The 12751-nt window shown below is 36.5% G+C and overlaps 1 protein-coding gene across 1 annotated transcript in view; it reads left to right on the top strand.

The window, feature by feature from the left end:
* The window catches only part of LOC136032992 (delta(24)-sterol reductase-like), an 87697-nt gene that overhangs the window by 44499 nt on the left and 30447 nt on the right, over positions 1-12751 (top strand). Inside the window, exon 6 of the mRNA XM_065713517.1 lies at positions 3911-4081. Within this exon, the coding sequence (XP_065569589.1) occupies positions 3911-4081 (171 nt within the window). The remainder of the gene's footprint in view (positions 1-3910; positions 4082-12751) is intronic.

The following is a 12751-nucleotide window of genomic DNA, read 5'->3' on the forward strand; positions in this document are numbered from 1 at the left end:
AAGCATGTAAATTTGCATACACTTATGCCAATATTAAGAGCATAAAAGTACCGGATAACAGGAAATGCAATGGTACTGGAGACAGTGGAGGAATCGGAGGTAAAGATTACTACCGCAGTTTTAATGTATCGCCTTAAAACTCTATCAGTAAGAACGCCAGAAGGTACAAGCTTATGACGGGCAATTGCTTTCAACCGTCACAGTGTAGGAGCTTTCTTCAATATGTTCAGACCACAAGACATTTGTAATGTTAACGAATCGCGTCTGAAAACATTCACAAGCCTTGTAAGATCATTGCACAGAGAGGCCAGATGTAAGTAGGGAAGGTCATATCAGCAGAAACAGATTAGTTGACCGCGATTTGTGTTGGTGTTAATTCATTGGACGCACAGTCCCTCCTCTACTAATTTTCCCAAGAAAACATTGTTTGGAGATTTTACTCAAGGAAGCTTTACTAGGAACCATCATGATTGGCTCAGAAGATACTTCTGGCTGGATGACTGCCTCTCATTCTTTGCTTTACTTGAAGCATTTTATCAGTCAAGTCAAAACTTCAAAACAGTCAACTGTACTTCTGAAAATAGACGACAAGATCAGCCGATACACCGTTGAATTGCTTGATATAGCTAAAATAACGGTGTTGTATATTTGGCTGTCCCTCCCCTCACTATTTACAAACTACAAACTCTAGAAAGGATAGTCATAGGGCGCCTTAAGGCCTGCTACAACCAGGAAGCTTCAAATTTTATGTCTGCCCATAATGTAAAAATATATCAGTGTTTAACATTCCTGAGCTGCTGGGGAAAGTATATCCAAAGGCTTTCACTTCTGAAAATATAATCAGTGTAATCAGAGCAAGTGGGGTCTACCCCACCAATTGAGATTTTTTGAAGGATTATGAGTTCCTCTCGCCATCTGTTTCAGATAGAATGCACATCTAGTGAAGCACTTCTGGGCAACAAGCCTTGTGTGACATTCAGACTCCTTCTTTAACATAGACATCGAAACAGACACAGCACTGGTTTTGTGTCTGAATAAGAAGCCAACCTCAGCAGATGATTCATTAAAAGAGGTCGCCCATGTAAACCCCTTTCCAAATGGCTCAACACGAAAAATCAACAGGAAAAAAAATATGAAAAAGTCAAAAGTATTCACTGACGCTCCTGTGAATGAACGTATTAGAGCTAGGATAAAAGCTGTATATGCCAAGAAAGTTCTAGTCCTGGAAAGGAAGAAAGTCAGAGAAGTGAAAAGGCTATAAAGCAAAAGGCATGTTTCTAGTAGCAAGATTTACAGTTGGAGTGACGATTCTGACGTAGATGATCCTGTAAACATCAATTTTTCAGACTTCAGTCTGGACGTTAGAGATGAGCCCCTTCCCAGCAACTTCTAATTTGACACTGACAAAGTCGAGGCTGGTTGAGCTGAATTGTAAGAAAGGGAATCCTACCAACTATATTATCAACATATATTATCAACATAAAAAAAGTAGCAACGGAAGAACATAATGTCCACTTTCTGAAAGAGACTGGAGCGCTAACTGACGAGATGGATAGTGTCTTAAAGACAGAAGTTGAAATGAAACTACAACCACTGACAGGTTGAACACCAAGATTAGCTGAACGACTCACTTTTGGTGTTGATCAGTCAATTTATAAGTTGAAATTAGTACTCTTTAGTTGTTTTTTTAAACCTTAATGAAATTAAATCTGTAGTTTTTATACTGACCATATTCTTTCTTAATTTTATAGCCAAAAAAAGTTTTAATGTTCTTTTAGTCACTTTTCTGGTCTTTTTTTGTCAGTTGGCCAAACGTAAGCTAGAGACGGCCGAACCAATGCCGGGTTGGCCCAAGCTTGGCACACTTGACCACTTGGATAGAGAGGCATCCAGGTGGAAAAGCGGTGGAGTATTTCTAATTATCTTTTTCAAGGATGGTATTGAATGAGTTACCTTTACTTCTGCATGCTCAGCCACTTCTTATCGCTTGAATCATTTCCCTGAGAATTAAAAGGTCGCAACTTGCCGATCATGGGCCAGTCTCCTATCTATATATCAGACCAAGAATCAATATTAAAAATCAAAACGTAAATATTGGTATCGAAAACTATATTCGGAAATTTCTTTTGATTTTCAGCTTTTTCAACCATCTACCAGCTAACATCCAACAGAAAAATTCCAACATACGAAAAATTCTTGTTACTATATAGTGTAAATTTTAAGTTATATGGGGGGGGTAGCTGCCTTCATCTGCCCCCATCCTCTACACCCATGGATACAAACTCCTCTCATCTTTGAATTGCCCTGCTGGTCATGTAAAATATAATTGTTGTTGGTAGGTAACACAAATGCCATCTACAAAATTTAGTACGTAAGCAATAAAATTTCAATCTTTTTTTACTTGGTGCAATCTATAAATGACAAGTTATTTATTTTATTAAAACTGTTTGTAACATCTAGAAAAAAGTCTATAATCTAAAAGCATATAACTGTAGTAAAATATGGGCATCATCTTTGGCTACGTTTATTGTTGTTTCTTTTTGCTGTTCTAAAATAGAGTGTTTAAGCCTTAAATAAATGTTATTTATTTGCTTATTTTTATTTATTGCAGTATCGATCTGCTCCAAAGTCTCTATTTATAAATGTTGGCTTTCAGGGCCGTATCCAGGGGTGGAGGGTTTTGGGGCGGGTTAGGGGGTTCCCCCTCCCCCCAAAATGTTTGTGTGACTCGTAAAAACGTAACAAAATTAATATAAAACATTTCTGATTTGTATTTTAAAGGTTATTTTGTAATCCCCTGAAAAAATCCTGGATACAGTATTGTTGACGTTTCGAAGACGAAATACGTAGAACTATATTTAATAAAGCCAAAAGAGAAAAATATTACATCACTTCTCGGCCTTTTGGCAAAGATCAAAGTGTAGTGTCAAAGTGTAGTAGAAAGATAATGCGCAGCATAAGAAATTCACTATCTAATAGAATATAAAACTACTATCAGGATTTGGTGAAAAATGTATCTAGCATGGTGTGTAGGGGGTCGGAAATGTAAAGGAATGAAACGTTATAGTTTCTGAATGTATAATGTCAATAAAAAACACCTTTGTATTTGGATTCCTCCCATAGTAGCATACTGTCCCTACTAAAATTGAATCCTTGGTACGACTGAAGATAACACGTTCAAAAAATAGGCATAAACATTATTTATGTATGGATACACAGGTCAGGTTAGATCTGAAAAAAATGAAAATTACCTTTTTTGTTGTAAAAGCATGGAAACAAATGGCTAAACTTCTTGCATTTTCGTATCAAGATTGGCTTAAAAAAAAAGGCATTATAAGGCTTGCAAAATAAATGTCGTTATTTGTCTTTACTTAAATGCAACCTAACCTAACCTGTCTTTACTTAAATGCAGAGATTCAATTAGTTTAAAACTGTCAAGTCAAATGAGTGCTGTAAAATGAGAATAAGAATTAGCATTATCGATATTTCGGCATTTTATTTAAGACGGCTCGAAAAAAATGTGTTAACAGTTCACATTTTTTTCTAACTTTTTGATTGGGACAACCTTAGTCGTTTCTGATTAAACATATATATGTTTAATATTTGTAATTAACATATATGGTTCTGCATAGTATTTCTGAAAAAAAAGACGGGTGTAGATCAAATCATTCTATCAATATTAAGCAGACCCCAGCAGGCTCAGACAAGATGCTGGGTAAGGCTATGATATTAAGTGTACTAGAAGAATTCCAAGAGGCCCCAAGCTCTCTATAAAATCCTTAGGTTTCAATTTTTGTCTTGTAAGCTATTCTTGGAATTCAGCGTTTTGTATTTGAGGGAATATCCGAGCTATTTGAGCAGCCATTTCGAGACAGATTTATTTTGGACTTAAAAATTCCGCTTTTTCCAGGTTGGCTTGTACCAAGAGACCATCGTATCATATGAAGTGGTCCTTGGAGATGGTTCTTTGGTAAAGGCAACCAAAGATAATGAATATTCCGATCTCTACCATTGCTTACCATGGTCCCATGGAACTTTGGGATTTCTTGTTGGCTTGGAGCTGCAAATTATTCCCGTGAAGGTAATTCTATTGAAATTTTATTTCCAAAAGACTATGTGAAGAAAGACAAGGGTTTGAATAGATAACTGACCAGAAATTCATTCAATGAAAACTTGGCTCCTGTCTCAAAGAGATAGCTCAGCCAGAACCTTTTTTTTTACACTAAATTGTTCAGGGAATAAACCGAAACGGAGAGGGAAGGGTGTCTTTTTTTTAATTAACCAACTGCAAAATAAGAACTGTCCAAATTCAAGCATGATTTAAATTAAACTTAATTTTTAGGGCCACTTGATACGCCTACTGATATTACTTTATGTAAATTGATCATATTATTATTTTGAAAGTTATTTTGAATAAACAAGACTGGGTGACATTTTTGTGTATTTGTTTCCCTCAAAATCAAGGAGTATATAAAATATGTAAATAAAATTGCAAAAATACTTCAGAAAATGAAACAAAGCAACAATTTACAATAGGCTTAAAAATATAACTGAATAAAGGTGTAAAAGAAAAATATTGAAAATATCAAACATTATTTAAATTCTGGGAATTAAACAAATTGGAAAAACGAATAAAAATTTACAACATTTAAAATAGCAAATGTAAATTATAAAAATCACGGATTTCTAAATTTTGAAAAAGAAGAGAAGGATAGAGAACATATGGGAGGGCAACTGTGTTAAAAAGAGAACCTAAATATCTTGACGATATATGCCACGTAGCCTATTACTGAACCAAGGGCCAGTGCTGTCACTTACTTGAAGTACTTTTACTTGAAGTACTACTTAAGTAAAATTTTCCATTACTTGTACTTGTACTTAAGTAAAAACTCTAGGGTGTACTTATTACTTGATACTTAAGTAAGATTACGAAATACTTATTACTTAAGATACTTTTAATGTACTTTTTTTTAAAATACTTTACCTTTGACACGAAAATTTTGTGTGTGTGTGCTTTGGCAATGTACAAGAAAACATCACTTTTAGATTTAGAGTAAACTCAGATATACCTCCATGCCCTATTTTTGGATATGAAATAAGGTATTTGTTTTTGACGAAAAAAATTATGGTATGATTAACACTTGGTTTAATTTTTTTTTTTAAGTTATAGAACGAAGAAAATTGAAATTATTTCACAGTCCACTGGTCGACAGTGAGCTAAAATCCCTTGTTTTGTACTAAATGTTGCATACTGTAGTCAATTTGGGCTTATATTTCCGACATTAGTGTTTAAGTTTTGTCATCTCGTCAACTGAACCAGATTTCTACCATTTCATCATCTTCAGGACCATATTATTGGTAAAACTACTGAAGCTATGAATCTTTGCCCATCTAAATGCTGTCTGCAATAAACAAGTCTAGGCAATTCTAGCTGGATTCAATGCAATGGTATTTTGTCAAATTCGTTCCAGCAAATTCAGGTATTCAGACGAATCTGACTTCAGATTTGTCACTCCATTCATAAGTTATAGGCCCTACTAAACTAAAGGAAAACTCAACTTTCTTAAGACTTGAAACCCTCTCCCCCCTCGCCCTATTTGAGATAGGGTTTGTGATACCAGAACTTGATATGAGCCCAGATCCTTGGCATCTTTGGTCTAGTTTTCATTCTGATCCGTTACTCAATTTGCAAGTTATACTAAATTAAACAGAAAACTTAAATTTTTCAGGAATTAAAACCCATTCACCCTTGTTAAATTTGAGCTAGGGTCTTTATCTCAAAATTTGATATGTGTCATGGTCTTAGGCCTCTTTGGTTCAATTTTCATTCAGATCCTTCACTCCAGTCGCAATTTACTCTGAATTAAACGAAAAACTGTTTTTAGCAGGTAAAGCCTTCTCCCCCCTGTTTTATTTGAGCTAGGGTCTTCATCTTTCAACTTGATGTGACTCATGATTCTTGGTACCAAATCTGGCCATCAAAATTTTCATCCAAATCCAACCAGCGTTTCTCCCCCTATACGTGATTACACAGACGGACGGACAGACAGAGAGACGGACGAACGGATTTTGCAACGTCTTAGGTAGCCATGTTGGCTAATTGGATCCAAAAAAGGAAAAAATGGCATATCATCATCCAGGTATCATCACCCATTTGGATAGTGGAAAATATCCATCAAGATAGGTTTTTGAGATCTGTCTGTCTGTCCTCCCGTCTGTGCAATCGAGTATAGTGGGAGAATCGTCAGTCAGATTTGTATTGAATTTGAACTATTTGGATTTAAAATTGAGCTTAATTAGGGCAATGGGGCTTTAAGTGTTAAAAAAATTCAAGTTTGTTTATTTAATTCACTGTAACTTGGATATGGAGATGAATTTCGATGCAAATTGAATAAAGATGCCTAGGAGTATGGTATGCATTGAGTTCTGGGATGGAGACCCAAGCTTAATTAAAAGTTGAGTTTTTCATTTAATTTAGTTTAGCTTGCGAGAGATTGATGGATATCAGTGAAGCTTTTGGTTTAGTTTAGTATAACTTGCGAATGGAGCAACGGATCCAAATGAAAGCTAGACCAAGGATGACAAGGATTAGGGCTCATATCGAGCTCTGATATCACAAGCCATATCTAAAATAGGGCTAGGGGGAGGGGGGTTTCAAGTTTTAAGAAAGTCGAGTTTTCCTTCAGTTTAGTAGGGCCTATAACTACTTCTACCCATGGCTTTCCCAAAGCCTGGAAATAACCCTTTTCCAAAATAAGTCATACTGAAGCCAACCTTCAACCAAATATTTCATTCCCAGAGAAAAATTACTTTGTATGGCACTTGATATTTACCAAGTGACATACAGTGATCGCAAATTCTGTAGCTAGTTTAAAAATTCTTGCTATTTTAGGCACTTCCAGATAAGCTAGGACGATGAAATTTGGCAGGCGTATCAGGGACCAGACCAGATTAAATTTGAAATAGTTGTTTCCGCGACTCCGACCATCTGGGGGGGGGAGTGGGAGGAAGGTTAATTTGGAAAAACTAGATCGGATCTTAATTAAATTTGATATTTAGGAGGATATCATGTCTCAGAGCTCTTACATTAAATTCCGACCGGATCAGGTGACATTGGAGGGGGAAACCTAAAATCTTGGAAAATGCTTAGAGTGGAGGGAATCAGGATGAATTTTAGTGGGAAAAATAAGCACAAGTCCTAGATACGTGATTGACATAAACAGAACGAATTCACTCTCTTTTGGGGATTGGGGGGGGGGGGGGGTAATTCTGAAAAATTAGAAAAAATGAGGTATTTTTAACTTACGAAGGAGAGATCGGATCTTGAATTTCATCGGATGAAATTTCATATTAGAAGGAACTCGTAACTCAGATCTCATGTTTTAAATCCCGACTGGATCCAGTGTCATTGGGGGGATTTGGGCGGGGACTGGAAATCTTGGAAAAAGCTTAGAGTGGAGTGATCAGAATGAAACTTGGTGGGAAGAATAAGCACAAGTCTTAGATACATGATTGACATAGCCGAAATGGATTCACTCTCTTTGGGGGAGTTGGAGGGGGTGTTAATTCGGAAAAATTACAAAAATTGAGGTATTTTTAACTTAAGAGCGGATGAACGTTCGTAAAAATATTTTGAATTTGATATTAAGAAGGAAATCATGTCTCAGACCTCTTATTTTAAACCCAGACCAGTTCTGGTGACATTGGGTGAGAGTTGGAGGGGAGAACCGGTAATCTTGGAAAACGTTTAGAGTGGAGAGATCGGGATGAAACTTGATGGGTAATATAAGCAAATGTCGTAGATACGTGATTGACGAAACCGGACTGGATCCAATCTCTTTGGGGTAGTTAGGGGGGTCTAGTGCTGTGGGGAGTTCGGTACTTCTGATCGTACTAGGACAATAAAAATTGGTAGGTGTGTCAAGGACCTGCATAAATTGACTTGATAAAGTTTATTTCCCCGATTCAACCATCTGGGGGTGGGGGGGGGGGGCTGAAGGGAGAGGAAAAATTAGAAAAATTAGTTATTTTTAACTTGTGAGTGGGTGATCGGATCTTAATGAATTTTGATATTTAAAAGGACCTTGTGTCTCAGAGCTCTTATTTTAAATGCCAACCAACATTAAGCCTCTGATTTTTCTTTTAAGTTAATCTATTGATTCTTATAATTTTGCTAGAGCTCATGCCATATGAGCTCTTGGCTCTTCCGACCTCGTCACTGCCATAGGAGCTCTCAGTTCTTGTTTATTCTTTTTTATCAGAAGATTTTCGACTTAGTCTCGTGGTTTCTGCCACTTCATGGTATGAAAACTGCTGCTAGAAATAGATAGGTTCTGCCGTATTGTCTTCTAGTATATTTAAATGTGTGCTTGTATCGTGCCTGCGTCCCTTTTAAAGTTATGTTTCTTACGGTAATATTAGTTTGTCTTCTGTTGCATATGCAGACGACGTTCTTCTTGTTGCCCGGACTCGCCGTGAATTGCTTTCCAATTTTACTATATTAACCAATGAGCTATCTAAGATTGGACTGTCAGTTAATGCGTCTAAATGCGAATTTATTTGTTTTAATAGCCCTTATGCAGTCGCTCCATTCGTTGCTGGGACTGCAATTCTGCCATCTTCTTCTTTAGTTAGTTGGCTTGGTCTGTGTTTCGGTCCAACACTTTCCACTACCTTTTCATCCCTAGTGAATCAAGCCGTGAAAAACCTACGCGTCGCTTACGAAAAAATGTCCCCAAACAAAAGCCGTTACAACCGCAACGATTGTGCATGATTTGTAACGCTTATTGCGCCACTGTGCTTTTATTTTTATCAGGCATGGCTCATCTGTTTCGTAAGAAAAATCCCCATACTCTACGTGCGGCTTATATCAGATAAATAATAAAATAAAATAATAAAAAAAATAAAGCAAAATCCTCCTCCGGCTTCCTAGATGGCACCGAAACAGAAAAATAATTGATCGATTTGGTTTAATAGATATGCCTTCTTGGATTCGGTCTTCCAGTGATGATTTATTTAAAAAGACTGTCTACTTCATTCACGTTTACGACCCTCTGCAGCCTTTTTTCTATATCGATACTGGTTAATTAGTCCATGTTGTCTTTTTTAGTTTGATTTTTTTTTCTTGCTGTTTATCGTTTTTGTTTTTGTTTATTTATAATGCCCCGTACTTTGTGTTTTTTTATAAAGTTCATTCATTTATTCATTCATTTATTCTGCAGCTTGACCAGCCGTATAGAATGCGTCTGAATCAGCGGGCTTGCTGCAGGCCCGTGATTTTATAATATATGTTTATAGGGAGTTTTACCGACCATCTGAATTGACTACACACCATGTGGCTTGCTTGAGTGAAAACCAGCCAAAGGATATAGATGCCATACATTTTCATAGCGTGTCTGAAATTTAACTTGAAAACTTGAGGCAGTTTCCTTGTAAAGGTGCCGAGGGCGAGACATGCCAATTGATTTGTGATTATTGAGCTTTAATTTCTCTTATTAAAAGAGTCTGCAACTGACTTCTTACTTTTTACACTTGGCTCCTTACTTTTAAATTTGATTTTTTGCTGTTGCTAGGGTTTTTACTTATTGAATCAGAGTACGAACTACTTTATTACCTTTTATCTGTTTTAAAGCCAATCCAAAGTTTATTTTTCTATTTTCAATATTTTTTACACCATTCCGACATGTTTCAGAATAACCCTGTTTTTTTTTAATTGTGCCCGATTTGACTGAACACTAATCGCCAGAAGTTCAACTCTATGTGCACTGTATTAATCCTGTCATGCGATCTGTCTGATCCAATCAGAAGTTTTTTGACTGCACTTAATTGTTTTGATAGTCTTTTTCTTTCATGCCGTTGTGTTGAAAATTTGTTCAGATTATTTTTTGGACTTTGTCGGGTGTCTACCAGCAAAACAAGGGAAAAATATTATCAATATTTTTTTTATCACTCCCACATGTTTCAGAATTACCGCGCATTTTTTCAAACGTGCTAGATTGGCTGAACACTAATCACCAGAAGTTCAACTGTATGTGTACTGTGTTTATCATGTCTTGTGATCTGTCTGATCCAATCAGGAGTATTTTGACTGCACTTAATTGTTTTGAAAGCCTTTTTCTTTCAAGCCATTGTGTTGAAAATTGGTTCAGATTATTTTTTGGACTTCGTTGGGTGTGTACCAGCCAAACAATGGAAACAATACTTTCAATATTTTTTCCATCATTCCCACATGTTTCAGAATAACCCTGTATTTTTTCAAACGTGCCAGATTTGATTGAACACTAATCACCAGAAGTTCAACTCTATGTGTACTGTGTTAATCCTGTCATGTGATATGTCTGATCCAATCAAGAGTTTTTTGACTGCACTTAATAGTTTTGATAGTCTTTTCCTTTCAAGCCGTTGTGTTGAAAATTGGTTAAGATTATTTTCTTGGACTTCATTGGGTGTGTACCAGCCGAACAAGGGAAACGGTTAAAAACTATAAAACGGAAATTCTGGTTCTTGATTAAGATTTCCAAGAGAGGAATGACAGAGGACATTTTATAGGCAAGGGAAGGGGCTAAGAAGCCTTCAGAATGGCTTTAAAAAAGGTAGCATGGGCTTTATATCAGAAATATATATAAATATATATATATATATATATATGTATATACTAGCTGTTGGGGTGGCGCTTCGCACCACCCCAACGCCTAGTTGGTGTGGCGCTTCGCGCCCCCCAAGACCCCCCGCGCGCGTAAGTCGTTACGCGCCATATTAGTTACGCGCCATTGTAGTTATGTCCCTGTGTCCCACCTGTGAATAGAGATGGATGTATTTATATATGTTTTTAACTACGTAAAACATACAAACATACAACATTCTTCGCTGTCAAATTGTCTGTGCATATAAACAGTTTGTCAGGTTTACTGACTCTTGAACATGCAACATATAAGATATATCTATATATGTTTTTAACTACGTAAAACATGCGAATTTACAACATTCTTCGCTGTCCCATTGTCTGTGCATATAAATAGATTGTCAGGTTTACTGACTCTTGAACATGCAACATATAATTGTCCATGGGAAAAACAATCCGTATTCAGATCTATACCTCATTATTCCAATGATGTGTCCCTGTGTCCCGGTCGTCATTTATATTCCCTGTGTCCCGGTCGTCATTTGTGTCCCGGTGTCCCAGTTTGTAATTTCTCTTTGAGTGTCCCGGTCGTCATTTATATTCCCTGTGTCCCGGTGTCTCGGTCGTCATTTTTGTCCCGGTGTCCCGGTCACAAATTTCTATTCGAACAATCCCTGTGTCACGGTCGTCATTTATATATCCCGCCTGTGCCCCCGGCGTCCCCGTTGTAGTTGTGTCCCGGTCGTCATTTATATTCCCTGTGTCCCGGTCGTGATTTGTGTCCGGCTGTCCCAGTCTGTAATTTCTCTTTGAGGTTCCCGGTCGTCATTTATATACCCTGTGTCCCGGTCGTCATTTGTGTCCCGGTGTCCCGGTATGTAATTTCATCAGTTGACAAACATGACGTCAGTCGACAAACAACTTCATGACGCATACAGCTCAATCCTTATAATGACGTCAGTCGACAAACATGACGTCAGTCGACACAAAAACATGACGTCACTCGACACACACACACACACACAACTTATTTTTATATATATATAGATATATATATTTATACATAGAATAGATACTTGAAGTATTACTTAAGTACAATTTTGGCAAGTATTGATATTTGATACTTAAGTAAGAATTTGGAAAGTACTTATTACTTGATATTTAAGTAAAAAAACAATGAGTACTTAATACTTGATACTTAAGTAAAAATTTGGAGTACTTGTTACAGAACTGCCAAGGGCTTTCTATTTTTTCTTGAACATTCGAAGTTAGCATCAACTTCGAATTTCGAGCTGAAGCACAATAAGGTAACCCCAGATAAACAACAATACCAGAAAATAGAAACAAAATACTCCTATCGCAAACTAGTTCAGCTCAGTTATTACCATTGATGGGAAATTACAGACATTTTTAAACACTAATAGTAAGGCCTCTTTTTAAGCTTACTAGAGAGGGAGTTAAAACTTTTAATTACACTAATTTTTGAACGACTCAATAACATAATATCATCAGCATATGCAATAAAAAATACAACATGACCCCAAAAATAAGGGGTATAGATAGTGAACGAAGGCACTCCCCCAAACAAACATTAAAAATGTAATGGGATAAACTCTATCTTGTCTAACTCCACGAGCAACAGAATTGAATTAGAAAAATTTCGATAATAAGATATTCAACATTTAGAGGGTATTTTTCAAGTATGGTGTACAAGATAAATACATTAAAGTGATTAATGCCATGTTTGAGAATAACATTGCTGCGGTTAAGGTAGGAAATGAGGTTAGCAGCTGGTTTCGTATTAAATTATGAGTTAAGCAGGGTTGCATTCTATCCCCACTTTTATGGATCATTTGATGGAATTTGTCCTAAGGAGCACAGCAAAGGCAATGGGAGAATACACCGTAATTAGATGATTTTCATTTCATTACCCTTATCAACACTTGGACGGAGAATCATTACATGAGATGTAACTAACTGCTAGAGATTTATCTTGGTTCATATGCATAAAGCTACTTTGGGTCTTTTGCTCTCTTGAAATAGAGCCATCTTTTGTAATGGAAATTGAGTGATAAACCTTTTCATCATCAGCTAACGTTGAAGTAGTTGAATTTTGAACAATTAAGGGTA

The sequence above is a fragment of the Artemia franciscana genome, chromosome 11, assembly GCF_032884065.1.
Source record: "Artemia franciscana chromosome 11, ASM3288406v1, whole genome shotgun sequence".
NCBI classification, from domain to species: domain Eukaryota; kingdom Metazoa; phylum Arthropoda; class Branchiopoda; order Anostraca; family Artemiidae; genus Artemia; species Artemia franciscana.